This window comes from Dipodomys ordii, unplaced genomic scaffold, assembly GCF_000151885.1.
Source record: "Dipodomys ordii isolate 6190 unplaced genomic scaffold, Dord_2.0 Scaffold11, whole genome shotgun sequence".
In the NCBI taxonomy this organism is placed as follows: Eukaryota; Metazoa; Chordata; class Mammalia; order Rodentia; family Heteromyidae; genus Dipodomys; species Dipodomys ordii.
Genome location: NW_012267227.1, coordinates 3,567,270 through 3,583,287, shown reverse-complemented (window position 1 = coordinate 3,583,287; position 16,018 = coordinate 3,567,270). Strand labels below are relative to the sequence as shown.

The window sequence follows — 16,018 nt, the reverse complement described above, 5'->3', positions numbered from 1 at the left end:
ATGATTAAAGCAAAAAGGGGTCAAGTGGTAGAGTGCCTGCGTAGCAAGCATAAGGACCTAAGTTCAAACCTCCATACTGCCAAATAAAAATTTTGTAAGAATTCATTTTTTCAAGAGACAACAGAGTTGAATGTTGATGGCTCAAGTTTAAAGTCAGCCTGGGCAGAAAAAAGTTTACAAAACCTCTTCTCAACAAACAGCTGGGGCTGGGAAGTTGGCTCAGTGGTAGAGCACTTGCCTTGCATGCCTGAGGCCCTGGGTTCGATTCCTCAGCACCACATGAGCAAAAAGAAAAAAGCCTGAAGTGGCGCTGTGGCTCAAGTGGTAGAGTGCTAGCCTTGAGCTGAAGAGCTGAGGGATAGCGCCAGGCCCAGAGTTCAGGCCCCACGACTGGACCCCCCCCCCCAAAAAAAAAAGAATAAAAAGGAAAAACCAGCAGTGGAGTTAGGAGGACTTAGTAGTAAGAGCAACTATCTAACAAATACCAGGATTGGAGTTCAAACCCCAATACCACCACCACCAAAAAAAAAAAAAAAGAATGACAATGGAAGCAAAAACTTTTAACCTTAGAAGTTTCTAAATGTACTTCTGGAAAGATTGACAGAAAAAGTTAGTGTGTATGATATATGTGTGTATATATACACAAAAGTCTAATTGCTAAAGCTGTTTTTGCATAGCACTTTGATTCTATACCTATCTATAAATAGGCAAAGATAAAGGCATACGAATATATAAACTTTATGCTTTAAAAGGGATAATGATTCAACAATGGGGACATATATTTCCATATATATAAATATATACATATACATGTGTGTGTGTATATATATATATATATATATATATATATATGTATATATCCCTATCTGGTAAAAGAGCCTACAAATGAACGTAATTAAAATAGCAGTTGCTACAAAGACAGCTAATTTTATTAGGTTTACTAACAAGCCACAATTGCTCCATAATCGACATGTTCTTAACTACTATCGTATTATATGCACCATGCACTTCTCTCTGCTTATGTACTGTCTAAGTTAAGATGGGAAGGAAAGAAGTAAGGGAAAAAGAAAGGAAGGGAAAAAAGAAGGAAAAGACAACAACAAGACTTCTGACAGGCAGAGGAGGATGCTTTGTCTCTGCTGCCTCTCCACAAACTACAGGAGTATGTAGCACAAAGCAGGCACTCAATGAACACTTTCTGAATGAATCTCATTTTATTCAAAATTTATACTCTTCTCAAAAGTAAAAATTAGAGATAAAACACACAGTATGTAAGTCTAAAAAAAGTAGATTTTAAAATGCCTTTTAAAGTATCTGAGAAATTAGAATATTACATATTTTGAATTAGAGCAATTAATAGTTGAGTACTTTTTGTGGCAAGAGTTAAATTTCAGCTTTCTAAAATTTAGTGATAATTTTCAAATCCTAATGCCTAAAAAAGCTAAAAACAGAAAAGTATAGGTAGAAATGATTATTAATATAAAAGACTTTATCTAACAAAGAAAAAAAATGGAAAAATTTCTCTGGCCAAAAATCTTTTTTAATTTTTATTTTTTTTACAAATCACTTATAGACTGTGTCACTTTTGACAGTTATAAATAATTTGATCAAATAACATACCTTGCTTAATTTTGCCCCCAAACTGGTCTTCCAAAAGCCCATGGACCACTAGTTTATAGATCATGGCTTGAGCTCGTTCCAGATCAGCTAATCCCAATGCTCTCTTTATAGGTGACCGCATGACAGCCCGCTTCACCATGTGTCGCATCAAGAACTGTAGGGCTGCACGCATCTCCACATCTTCATGAACAACTGGAGAGCTTGCACAGTCTGAATTGTGGCCATTTTCAGCAAGAACTTTTGGTATGAGCAACAGCTCGGCATATTTACTACAGCCAAGAAGAGCACTAAGTGATTTCATAGCACCAAGGTAGAGATAGGACAGCTGGACTGCTCTGATTTCTGACTGGGCTATGTCATGGTTTTTGGACACGTGTTCGTGATTCTTTCTTTTTCCTTCTGTAATTTGATGCTGGGATTCCACACCTGGCAGTGTTGAATCTAAAGAAAATGAAGCTATTTCATTTTCTGATTTGGAACTTGTGGTACCCTGATTTTTTACATCATCAGATGTTAAGCTTGTTCGTACATCTAAAACAGATTCACTCTCAGGTTTCTGCTCAACGTCCCCTTTCTCCTCAGACTCATGACGATGTTTCTTTTCATGTCGCTTGATGCTCTGTTTCCCCATGTCTTCATGAATGCCTGTTAGATACGTTAGGTCCAGCAGCACAGAAGCTGTCAGGCCACGGAATCGCGCCACGTCAAACGGCAGTGGTTCACAGGGTTCCAGGTTATACAATGGAGTATCACTAGGCGACCAAAAAGTTGGGAAGCTTTAATAAAGATCAGAATGACACAGGAAAAAGCAAGTGAGGGAAAGACAGGAGGAAGGTACAGAAAATAATGTAGACAATACAAGATGTATCATGTGTACAATATGGAGAATAATTTACACACACCAAGTGTCATTAAAAACAGATAGAAAAATGAGTCTATTATGAGAAAATGGGGAGATGGGATGTTAAATGCAAAAGCAATGAGATGTGCATGTGCTTTCAAATAAGAATATTCAGTACTATATAAGCTGGGAGTCTGCAAACTTTCCATCAAGGGCCAGACAGTTATTATTTTAGATCTTGAGGGTACATGGTCTTTGTTGCCACCACTAAACACTGCCATCATAGTGCAAAAGCCACCATTGACCTTTATTTATAAAAACAGGCAGTAGGCCAGGTATAGACTGATGTAAGTTATTTGAAAAACTCGCAAAATAAATCAAGTTTATTGCCAGGCACAGTGTCTGAAGCCTATAATCCTAGCTACTTGGGGGGTCAAGATCAGAGAATCACAGCTGGAGGCCAGCCCAGACAAAAAAGAACTCCAGGGCTGGGAAGGTGGCTCAGTGGTAGAGCGCTTGCCTTGCATGCATGAGGCCCTGGGTTCGATTCCTCAGCACCACATAAGCAAAAAAGAAAAAAAAACGGAAGTGGCGCTGTGGCTCAAGTGGTAGAGCGCTAGCTTTGAGCTGAAGAGCTGAGGGACAGCGTCCAGGCCCAGAGTTCAGGCCTCATGACCGACAAAAAAATAAATAAATAAAATTAAAAAAAACAAAACAAAACTCCACCAATGGCTAGGTTCAGCAGTGCATCTGTTTTCCCAGCTGTGGGGGAGCACAATGTGTGGGCACAGTGCTGGGCACCTGTCATCCCAGTGACACAAGTAGGAAGTAGAAAGCTCAAGGAGGAAGAATGTAAAGTGAGAACCCAACCTTGAAAGTAAGCAATGAAAAAGGGGACCGGAAGTATAGCCCTAAAGTGCTCAAGTGGTAGAGTCTGCCCAGAAAGTGTGACACCCTGAGTTCAAACCCCAGTATTACCCTCCTACACACAGAAAATCCAGTGCATGATATGGGTAATAGCTCTTTATAACTTACATAAAAGGAAAGTTCATTTCATTAAAAAATTTACTTTGCTTCTCCTTTATAATTTAAGCAAAAATGATATTTCACGATATGTGGCAAGAAAGTCTTGAAGTATAAGAATATTTTATTTACACAAAATATAACAAAGTTTTAGTAAGTATATAAAGTTCTGTTATACTACTTAAATCTTAGTTCTAGGCAGGGCACCGGTGGATCCCATCTTAGGAAGTTGAGATCTGAGGATTGCAGTTCAAAGCCAGTCAGAGCAGGAAAGTCAGTGAGACTCATCTCCAATTAACCACAAAACAAATTGGAAGTAGAGCTGTGGCTCAAAAGATAGCACCAGGCCCTGATTTCAAGCCCCAGGACTGGCACACAAGCACCAAAAACAAAAACCAACAAAAAAACTTTCTATTTTACCTTCCTAATTTCATTTTCTCCTTGCCCTATTATATTGTATTTATACATTAACTAGGTATCCTAAATCCTTTCTAAAACAAGGCAAAGAATAAAAGAATGCCATTGGAGTGTCAGCTTAGTGATGGATATAGTAGGGGAAGAGAATAGGAGGATCATGTATTACCCCTGAAATTAACTATGAGGGTCTACACAATTCACTGGATTTTAAAACTATTACTTCCATAAGATACTAAGAACGACTACATGAGATTATGTTTGATATCATATTAATATATCCCTTTTTAGGAATCACATTAGGCAATATAGAGAATAATTTATAATATCATTAAGAAATCCTTTTCTTCAATTATATAGCCATTAAATAAGTGAGTTCCCTTATGAAAGGAGGTACCTGACATTTTCCTTTGTGAATGTTTCAAATCATGTCTGAATACCCATTTAAATGTTATAATGACACAAACTCAGTTTTGTGTCAAATAAATGCTATATATATATATCCAAAATTGTTGCCCATGGAGGGAACAGAAATATGTGCTTTTTCAAAAATGCAGAGTAAAAACACTCAAAGTCACAGATAATTCAAAACCTAATTTTAGTCACTCAATGTTCCCACTCTATACTCTCAGTCCTTCTAAACTAGCTTGCTTTTTACTATCCTAGTATATAATGGAAATAACATACAGGGAAAATAGCAGAGATGGGGAGGGGTGTGTAATTCAGTGGGAGAGCACTTTTCTAGCATGTACAAGACCCACAGTCTGATCCCTAGCATCACCCCCTACCACACACACACACACACACACACACACACACACACACACACACACACACACACACACACACACACACACACGAGAGACAGGAAATCAAATGAAAAGGAAAAAGGATTCTTACCACGTTTTTATAAAACAAATAAAACAAACCTAATATCTTTTATAAACCAATAGTATTTCAAAAACTATTGTTTTTAAAAGATACTACCTTCGTATAACCAATATTTAGCTATACTGGAAAGAAATATTCTTCTAAGTTAATGTGTAGTTTATCTAAAACACATAATTATAATCTCTGGGCAATGGTTCAGTTTACAATTAGTTATTTGTTAAAAGTGTAATGCAATAGATCATACCTGATGGTAATTTCCGCTTCATCCCATTGGACCTTGGCAGATGTACTGCCCTCTTTGACCACTCCCAGCAGCGTGGCATGGCGCCCAGTTTGCTTGTGCACACAACGGCCTCCAACTCTAAGACCAGCATCAACTCCACCTATCACTGCCAGCACAGGCCACACCTCTGTGCAAAGAATTCTCAGCTGTGGTTCTGAGAGGTCCGCAAGGCCATGCCTATTATGTTTACCTTTCTCTTCCTCTTTGTTCTCTTTCTCCTCTCTCATTTCATTTTCCTCTCGGCTCTGAACTGAGCGGCTTTTCTTTAGCTTCTGACCTGACTCTTTAATACATATCTTAATTTTATGCAGCCTTTCCATCATTTTTTTGTTAATGCAGTAAGTCCAGCGGTCTGTTCGGTGAAGGATACGGATAAGTTGAATTGTGGCCTCAGCTAACACTGCTGCTACTGGACTACAAATTGGATCTCCTGGAAGTAAGTCCCGCGGTGTGCCACGCATCTGCATATCACAAATTTTCACCTACATGAAAAGAGGGTGGAACATGTGATATTAATAGATCCTCTTTACTTGTAAGTCACTACAAGTTCTACCAAATGGAATCTCACGTTGAACTCATGTTTGTCTTCTAATACCTGTATATGTTATCACAATTTGCCCTCAAAAGTGACTAGCTGTAATTCCAGAGCCATCAGAATCACCTAGAAGATGAATATAGACCAAGGTGTATGTTCCTGATGACTCAATTTAGTAAAAAACAAAAACACAAAACACTGAACCTGGAGATAGCTCTCATCATCAAAACTCCAGAATAATGAGTCCTGGAATTATCTTGTATTGTTCAAGGGACACAAAGAAAAAATTGCAGATCTACATAACATGTAGTCTCAATTTGGACACACCCTGCAAACAGGACATAGAAGTTATGAGAGAAGTAAAACTTGGGTTCAAATTTCAACTCTGATTATCTTGGGAAGTTAATCTCCTTAAGTCTTAGCTTTTTCACATTAAAAAAAGGAACCAATAATAGTATCTGTCTCCTACACTTATTTTATTGTTTTTTTTTTTTTTGGTCTGGTCATGGGGCCTGAACTCTGGGCCTGGGCATTGTCCCTCAGCTCTTCAGCTCAAGGCTAGCGCTCTACCACTTGAGCCACAGCGCCACTTCTGGCTTTTTATTTTTTGCTTATGTGGTGCTTAGGAATCGAACCCAGGGCCTCAAGCATGCAAGGCAAGCGCTCTACCACTGAGCCACCTTCCCAGCCCTCCTACACTTATTTTAAAAAGGAAATTATGCCTATAAACTGCTATTAGTACAGTGCCAGACACACTGAACGTTTAAAAAACGTTGACTAATATTAGTAGTATTCTTAATATTAGTACTGGCTTCCTCAGGGATTCTGAAATTTATCATTAAAGATTTACAGATAGACTAAATAGACTGTCACACAGTTTAGGCTGGGTAAATTTCTACAAATCTGATAGATATTCAAAGAAGTAAACCAATATTACGAGTAGAATATTCCAGAACCTATTTAGGACTACAAAAATACCATCACGGAAAGGGATGTTATCAGGGACTGGGCAGCCTCCACTCACATAGTTTTCACTGCCTTGCTGTTTGTTCCTCTATGAGACTGAGATCTGAGGATCATGGTTCAAAACCAGCTTGTGGGTAGCAAGAAGTCTGTAAGACTCTTCTCGCCAATTAACAATCAAAAAGCCAGAAGTGGAGCTATGGCTCAAGTACAAAAAGCTCAGGGACACCTCCCAGGTCCTGAATAAGCCAGCACCAAAAAAAAACAAAAAAAGGAAGGGAGGGAGGGAGGAGGGAAGGAGGGAAGGAGGAAGGGAAGATTATTTCTTTTATGACCATAATGTTTTCCAAAGAACCAAATTATACCTAATATAATTCTTATAATTCTCATAATTACACAAATGTGAAAGTTGACTCCCTATACTCAAAGTGGCAGAATATCAAGTAACAAATAATGCCTGAATACAGAGTAAAACCAATTTATAACCTCCTATAGAAGGATGAATTATAGGGGCCAGGCACTTTTTTTTTGTCAGTCGTGGGGCTTGAACTCTGGGCCAGAGAGCTGTCCCTCAGCTCTTCAGCTCAAGGCTAGCGCTCTACCACTTGAGCTACAGCGCCACTTCCGGTTTTCTGGTGGTTTATTGTAGAGAAGAGTTTCACGGACTTTGAACCTCGATCCTCAGATCTCAGTCTCCTGAGTAGCTAGGATTACAGGCGTAAGCCACTGGCACCTGGCTGGCACTTTTTTTTAATAGTGGAATATCTTATACTTACAAACTCTATCTGATGATGACAAACATTAATAAAAACAACAGATATTCTTTACACATAAATATGACAAAATGAGGTTTCATTACCTTCTCACCGGGGTTGCTACTATAGAACATGACACACGGGTACAACTCTGCAGCATCTACATCTTCAAAAGCTAGTTTCGGTTCCTAGAATGTAACAGGGGTGAAGAAAAGAAAAAGTAACAACGTTTTTACTTTTTTATTTTTTAATTTATTATTCCTTTTTTGTCAGTCATGGGGTTCTCTCTCTGGACTATTTTGCTCAAGGCTATTCCACTTTGAGCCACAGTACCACTTGAGGTTTTCTGGTAGTTAACTGAAGGTAAGAGTCTCATGGGCTTTCCTGCCCAGGCTGGCTTAGAACTGTGATCTGAACTAAACTCAAGATTTTAGCTTCCTCAGTAGCTAGGATTATAGGAGTGAACCCCAAATGCCTGGCCAAGTTTTTATTTTCAAGTTGATAATATTTAACCTCATTAAAATTCAAAGCCCTAACAAGCTACAACAAAAGTTACTAGAGGCAAATTTCAACTTACTGTTAACCAGACACTCTTTATACTATATAATCCTATGTTGTTTACCTATTTCAAAATCTTCCTGGGACTCTATTACCTTTCTATTATTAGTTTGGTACAGAGAAAATATTTTAAGAGTCAGAAAGTATGTTTTGGAAAAAGAGCAAGAAACTAGATAATATATAAGTTGGGTAGCTAGCAGTTGAACAACTAATTTGAATGTAAATTTGAAAAAAAAAACAACAAAAAACAGAAAGGGGTGGGGTAGGGGCAATGCTTATGCAGGGATTTCAGTACCTCTCCATTTTTCCCAAAGGAAATGGTCCTGGCTTCCATATCTAACACACAGGTAATGAAATCTCCTTGGGTAAAGCTGGACAAGGTTAGAGTCTGTTCTCCATTGTGATAAAGGTTACCACTGTAGGCCCGATACAGCCACATATCCGAGGTAGTACGGTGGTTAAAGTCATGTACTGGCCAGCGAGAAACTCCAACACACGTGCCTTCATTACCTCTGTTTTCCTTCACAATGTAAAACTAAAATAAAAGTCATAAAGTACATTAAAACTAAAAAAAACCTCTTTATGTGCTATTAACTGTATTAATCAATACTGGGAAATACATTTATAAATAATATTGATGCATTTATGGGAACCTGTTAGATATCTTTTCCTCCTAAGTGGAAATAATGAATAATGAAATAACTTCATCAATTTATAAAGATTTTTAAAAGAATTTATTCTTTACCTTGTAGAAAATTCAGAATAACCACTGAGTACCTATAACATTTAAAATAAATAATTTTATACCCAGTCAGTTCATTCAGAACATTACAGATAATTAAAATTATCTCAGGAAAAGAAACATACAGGATTATTTTGTAGTAGTAGTAATGTAAATTCCTAAATTCCGTGTAAGATGAAAGTAACACCTAAATTTTTTTTCTTTATAAGAAGTGTCTAATGCTGGTCAGTAAAATGGCTGTTTCCAGAACCAGTAATAGTAATAACAACAACAACAGTAATGACAGGAGCTAGGATGACTCGAATCAATTTACTTTGTATTCAGTGTTTACTGTGCAATGTTATTTAGCAAATCCTTAAAAACTAAGTATTATTGTTACCCTAATTTACAAATGAATAAACTGAGGGCCAGAAAAAATGAAAAATTTTAGCTTATAAGTTACTGATGAAGAAAAAGAAGTATGCCTCTTTCTGAAAATTATTAATAGAGAGCTTCAATTCCTTACACTCCGATTTTTAAAATCTACTCTATATAAGAGCTAAATGGCAGGCCTAACATTGATAATTTAACAAAGGCCAGCTTCCATCCCTGACCTCTGATTAGTATCTGGGAGGCTAACTGATAAACAGGTTTCCTATAGTACAAAACTTTTCCTAAACAAATGTAAATAATCACTAGCTTGGAAAAAGTGAACAATGTGATTTATGCTAAATATCTGCTTTCCTTCTAAGAGTCTGGAATTTTGAGACATGCCAGAAAGAATACGATTATATGACCCTTATCCAGGAAACAATTTGGGACTCCGAGTCTCTAATGGGCCTCTTTAGAAACACCATACATATGGTGCTTGCTGCATTTTTGTTGCTGGGGAATTACTACCCATGGGCAAGATAGAACAGAAGGAAGATATATATGATACCTTCATATGCCATCTGTGTCTTTCCTTTATCATTCAACTTCGTATCTTTTACACATCATTATAAATCTTAGGCATAAGTACAACTATATCAACAAGTCTTATGATTCTTCCCCAGTGAATCTCTGAATGTTAAGTGTGGCCATGGGACCCTTAAGACAGATGACAAAGACTTATCTCTTCCTGAAGCACTGGCTAAGGAGATGAATACTTTCGTATGCTGTTAAAATTACTATTAATGTTAATAAGCCTTAATTACTGTAGGCATCTTTTTTAACATTTATTTTTCTTTTGCCTTGAGCAAAAAACAATCAGCTAAGAAGCAGCTGTTGGAACACCCCATAGTCACCTTGAAAAGGCCACATGGTAAAAAAAAAAGCCACTTGCTGCCAAAGCACAACTCTGGCTCTAGAAGTCACTGTAACACCTAAACTTTTTTTCTTTATAAGAAGTATCTAATTCTGGTCAGTAAAATAGTAATAATAATAATAACAACAGTAATGACAGTCAAGACTGTTTGAAGCAGCTTGCACCAGACTTTTTGCCATCACAAGACTTAATAAACTCCATATGACCCTGAAGCCATATTCACCCAGGCCAAAGAAAGAAACACTGTCCAAGTGGCTCTACCAAATGGGAAGAGAAAGGTTCCAAATATTGCCACAAAGAGGCATTGGGTAGACCAAAGGATAAAAATTAGCTTATATTGCTTTCTCTTCCAGGAGAATGAGAAATGATTTAAAAATCCCGGAAAGTGAGCTCTGGGTAGACTGCAATGACTGCAAGTGTGTTGCTCATTCCTCCAAGTTGGAGGGAAAACATTAAGGCAATTCCATGGTTACAGCAAAGCTGTAGACTATAGAAGAAAGGAAAAAAAAGCAAGCAAAGCAATGCTCCTACCTTGACCTTTGCCTTTTACTGCTAAAGCAGCTTATCCTCACCTATGTTTAGTCCTATCAATGCTAAATTTACTTCTAGAGGTTTGAGTTATCTACATACTTTCCACTGATAGCACCCAGAAGTTACTCCAGTTGATGCCAATCCATATCCTTTTCCTCCACTGCCATGAGTTAAAATCTGTCCATTTTCCACAAGGCAACATTGAGCTTTTTCTGGATCAAAAGATACTTCTTGTATAGGAAGATTTTCATCTTCTTCTTCTAGCTCTCCTTGCTTCTACCAGAAAAAAAGCTATATCAGTATTTAGGAGTAAACCAAATCTCTAATACATAGTGAGGCTCCTGGTTTTATTATATATATATTAAGTATCTACCAATTATTAGTTACTATACAAGGCAGTGGGAACACAGGCTAAATAGAGTATGGTCCCTGACTATAAAGAGATCATCATCCACTTAGGAGACATGGAAACTAATATAGTTTTGCAGTGGGAAAATAACAAGGGCAACATGATCAATATGGTAGAAAAATAAGTGTTGAATCATGTTTGAAAAGGGCAAAGGAAGCATTCAAAAGACAGTGATTTGCAAGGTGGATCTTGAACAATGATAAGGCATTGAGCAGATGGGCAAAGAAGAGAAAGGTACTTGAGGCACTTTGTACATTGCCACACAATGAAGGTACAACAGAGTTGTGATCTGAAGTCACTGCCAGCAGTATAGAATGTCTAGAGGCTGAGAACAGTAGAAAACAACCTAGAAAGAGAAAAATGAACATGATTGTAGAAGACCTTGTATGCCATATTAAGCTTTACACACTAAGGAATGTTTACATAGATGTCTTATCTACTTGATCAGATAAAGTGGATGTATCACTTTACCAGGGACAGGAAGGATGAATATAGAAAGAATAATCAAGAGATTGCTGCAAGAGCTCAGAGAAGAAATAATAAGTTCTCTGAAGAGGAAATAAGAATGGCCAATAGATACATGAAGAAATGCTCAACTTCTCTAGCCATAAAAGAAATGCAAATCAAAACAACATTGAGATTCCACCTTACTCCAGTTAGAATGGCTATAATCAAGAAATCTAGTAACAACAGATGCTGGAGGGGATGTGGCCAAAAGGGAACACTACTACATTGTTGATGGGAGTATAAACCTGTTTAATCCCTTTGGAAAGCAATACGGAGGTTCCTCAAAAGACTACACATAGAGATCCCCTATACTCAGCAATCCCACTTTTAAGCATTTACCTAAATGATCACAAGGCCATACTAAAGCTACCACCACAATTGTGTTTATCGCAACATTATTCACCATAGCTAAGATATGGAACCAACTCAGATGTCCCTCAGTAGATGAATAGATCAAGAAAATGAGAATTCTATGCCTCCATCAGAAAGAAGTACATCACCCCATTTGTTAGGAAATGGATAGACTTAGAAAAAATTACAAGTGAAGTAAGCCAGACCCAAAGAAACCTAAGTCCCATGGTTTCCCTTATTTGCAATAACTAGTATAAATCTAGGATAATCTTACCAGACAAGCAGAAAAGGTCAAAAGCTATGTACATATGACCATATAAAATGATGTTAAGTGAAATGAACCCCAAGATTGGGATACAAGAGGTTTTATCTTTGCCACTGTTGTTTTTAATGTACTTTATGATTTTTTAAATTTCTTTTGTATGTTCTTCCCTCTGTGGTATAACCGTTTTCACTATTTGATTCCGGTGCCCTGTATCTTATATATACATTTTTCTAATTTGGGGGAGGGGAATAACAAAATGCTGAAATAAGGATACCGGTTGAGGGCTGGGAAGGTGGCTCAGTGGTAGAGCACTTGCCTTGCATGCACGAGGCCCTGGGTTCGATTCCAGTACCACATAAGCAGAAAATTTAAAAAAAGCCGGAAATGGCACTATGGCTCAAGTGGTAAAGCGCTAGCTTTGAGCTGAAGAGCTGAGGGACAGCACCCAGCCCAGAGTTCAGGCCCCATGACCGGACCCCCAAAAAATAAAATTTAAAAAAATAAAAGGATACCGGTTGATCCATTGTAACAATGAGATGTACAAGACACTATGTTGAACTTTACAACCGGGGGAGGGATGGGGGAGGGAGGAACTGTTGGTGGGAAGGGAAGGAATGGTAGGGGAAAAACAAAGGAGGGGGTAACAATGCTTGATAGGAAATACTCATTACCTTACTCATGTAGCTATAACCCCTCTGTACAGTATCTTTACAATAAAAAATATAAAAAATGTTAACAATTTTTTTGTATTAGAATGAAACATTTAAATGCAAAAAAAAAGAAACAATAAGGACCTAAACTCATCCATTCATCAATCCAATAAACACTAGGGACTTTATCAGATCTTCTACCTTCAGCAGCGGATAAATGAGTAAGATCTCTGTTCTTAAACAACTTAGATTTTGTAAGAGGGAAACAAAAACAGGTAGTAAATGATATGTTGAAATTAAAACTGAGATGTGACAAAGGGTTGTGACAACTACTCTAGATAAACTGAGGACTATAGAGAAATGACAGTTAAGTTGATAACTGAATGACAAAAAGTTTCTGAAACAGAAGGAAAAGCCCTAATGAAAGAACAAGCTTAATGTGTTCATGAAAAAAAAGGAAGGACAGTTCACAATACAGCAAGCAAAGGAAAAGGACAGAAAGGTCTAGTTTTTTTTGAAGAATGATGAGAAATCACTGGAATTTTTTGTTGTTGTTTTGTTTTTTGTTTTCTTTTGTCTGTCATGGGGCTTGAACTCTGGGCCTGGGCGCTGTCCCTGAGCGATTCAGCTCAAGGCAAGTGCTCTACCACTTGAGCTACAGTGCCACTTCCAGTTTTCTGAGTGGTTTACTGGAGAAAAAAGTCTCTGAGACTTTCCCGCCCAGGCTGGCTTTGAACCTTGATCCTCAGATCTCAATCTCAGCTTCCTAAGTAGCTAGGTTACAGGCTGAGTCATGGGCGCCTGGCCACTAGAATGTTTTAAGTAGGATCAGCACAATTGTGCGACAACAGAAGCAAACAGACAAGTTAGGGAAAAAACAAACTAAAATTAAAATTTAGAGAATCAAAAGCCTATGGAGCTCTGGAAGCTGGGGGTTCATGCCTATAATCCTAGCTACTCAGAAGACTGAGGTCTGAGGACCATGCTTTGAAGCCAGCCCAGGTAGGAAAGCCTGTGAAGCTCTTTATTGCCAAATAAACTGGAAGTGGCACTGGGGCTCAAAGTGGTAGAGCTCTAGCCTTGAACAGAAAAGCTCAGGGATAGCTAGAACCTAAGCCTCGAGTTCAAGCCCCAATGTAGTTACTTGGAATACAGAACAAGGAAGAAGAGTGGTAGCTGAGAAAAAAAGAATGGATCATGGAGTCACACCACAGCATGCTCTGACGGATGAAACAGAAAAATAAACACCATAAAGGAAAATGAGGCCATCACACTAAGATGGAAGGAAATACAGAAAAACTTGGAATCATGAAAAGGGAAGAATTTAGACATAGGGAATTCAAGGTCCAATTAATGAAGGTCCAATTAATGAGGGTCCAATTAATGAAGCCTAGTGGCTACATGGATGGGGCCATTAGAAGAATCTAGAACCGTAGGTCTAGATTAAGATTTAGGAAATTAGAGCCAGGCACCAGTAGCTCATGCCTGTAATCCTAGCTACTCAGGAGGCTGGGATCTGAGGATCATGGTTCAAAGCCAGCCGGGACAGTAAAGTCTGTGAGACTCTTATCTCCAATTAACCACTAGAAAACTGGAAGTGGTGCTGTGGTTCAAGTGGTAGAGTGCTAGCCTTGAGCTGATGAGCTGAGGGACAGCACCCAGTCCCAGAGTTCAAGCCCCACAACCAACCAAAAAAAAAAAAAAAAAGACCTAGGAAATTAGGTGGAACTATCATTGAAAACTGGGACAGGAAGGAAAGGCGATGGTTTTGATGCAGAGATACTGAGGTTGCAGTAAGATTGGAAGGCATTCCCTGTACTTAAAATGGTCATGGATATAAGCAAGACTGCTGTAAAATTAAGGATACAAAAGAAAATCAACATTTTGGGATGAAGAATAGTTACTTCTAAAAGAAACCAAGAACTGACAAAGGTTATGGTATACACATAGAGAAGAAAAGAAGAAAATCAACAGAGTTTCCAATGGCTAAGAATGACATGCACAAAGACTCAGACAGTAGACCTACATCTTAAATCCTGTATCTACAGAGTAAGTCAAACACTGACTAAAAATATTTTAAGAAACTACTTCTATATTGAAGATGTTCATACTTTTGTCTTTATTTTATTGTATAGCATTAATACTGTATTAAGTATAAAAATTAATCTAGGAATGATATAAATACGAAAGGGTTTGCATAGGTTATATGCAAATACCCTATTATTTATATAAGGATCTGGTTCCTCACTTATTTTGGCAACATGAGGAGATACTGGAACCAATTCCCCATAGATAATGCAGAACAACTATGCATCATATTCAGCAATTAACAACTGTCTTTATCATTTAATTTTGGTATCTCAATAGGCATAAACAGTTGAGATGAAGTGGTAATGAGAAGTAAGGAGGTAAGAAAGATTATGCTCTTGAGAAACTTAGTAGTGAAGGACAAGAGAGAAGATAAAGAAGTCTTCATGGATAAAAATGTGACTTAAAGGGGATAGCATGGTTATAAGCTGAGGAGAAGGAACCTGTGGAGTGGAAAGAATAACTGATAGAGCAAGGTCTATTGGAGGACTTTGCATCCAGAGACTAGAGGCAGGATATTAACCTGTGTCTTAAAACACTTTTGGAGCTAGAGGTGTGGCACAAGTGGTAAAGCACCAGCCATAAGCAAGAAAGCTGAGCAAGCTCAAGATTCACTACATCTAACCACTGGAAGAAAGGAAGGGAGGAAGGAAGGAAGGACCAACCTACTGACCAACAGACTGATCAACCTTTTGGAACAATCAATTACCTGTAATTTTATTTCTTGTTCTTTTTCTTTTATTTGAATGGCATGTTTGGCCTGAGCAATGGGAGTCTCCCACATACAATCGGATAGAAGGGAAAATAACCGTTCAACAACCTGTTTTGTTGAAGAAAAAAAAGAAATTTATATGAAGTAATTTTTTTTAAAAAAAGATATAGCATGTAACTAACATTAAGTCATAAATTAAATTTAAATACATCAAGGTCCCCAAACTACTTACGGTGGTTATAAGTGAAATAATTATTATTAACCCACTACAAAGTAGGTTCCACTGTCATAGCTATGGACTTCTGGTAAGGCTGTATAACCTCACACATTCCTCTCTCTAAAGACCCAACATAGGCCAGGTGCTGGTGGCACATGACTGTAATCCTAGCTACTCAGGAGGCTGAGATCTGAGGATCACAGTTCAAAGGCAGCCCAGGCAGGAAAGTCTGTGAGACTCTTATCTCCAATTAACCACAGAAAACCAGAGGTGACGCTGTGGCTCAAGTGGTAGAGTGCTCACCTTGAGCTGAAGAGCTCCGGGGCAGCATTCAGACCCAGAATTCAAGCCCCATGAACAAAAGACCCAACCTAGTAA

At 38.0% G+C, this 16,018-nt stretch overlaps 1 protein-coding gene across 1 annotated transcript in view; it reads right to left on the bottom strand.

Annotated features, from left to right (window-relative positions):
• Herc1 (HECT and RLD domain containing E3 ubiquitin protein ligase family member 1) overlaps nucleotides 1–16,018 on the bottom strand; it is a 176,802-nt gene that overhangs the window by 62,884 nt on the left and 97,900 nt on the right. The window contains exons 33-38 of the mRNA XM_013009926.1: nucleotides 15,421–15,531; nucleotides 10,541–10,717; nucleotides 8,179–8,418; nucleotides 7,430–7,513; nucleotides 5,034–5,554; nucleotides 1,621–2,396 (exon numbers count right to left, since the gene is read on the bottom strand). Coding sequence (XP_012865380.1) covers nucleotides 1,621–2,396; nucleotides 5,034–5,554; nucleotides 7,430–7,513; nucleotides 8,179–8,418; nucleotides 10,541–10,717; nucleotides 15,421–15,531 — 1,909 coding nt within the window. The remainder of the gene's footprint in view (nucleotides 1–1,620; nucleotides 2,397–5,033; nucleotides 5,555–7,429; nucleotides 7,514–8,178; nucleotides 8,419–10,540; nucleotides 10,718–15,420; nucleotides 15,532–16,018) is intronic.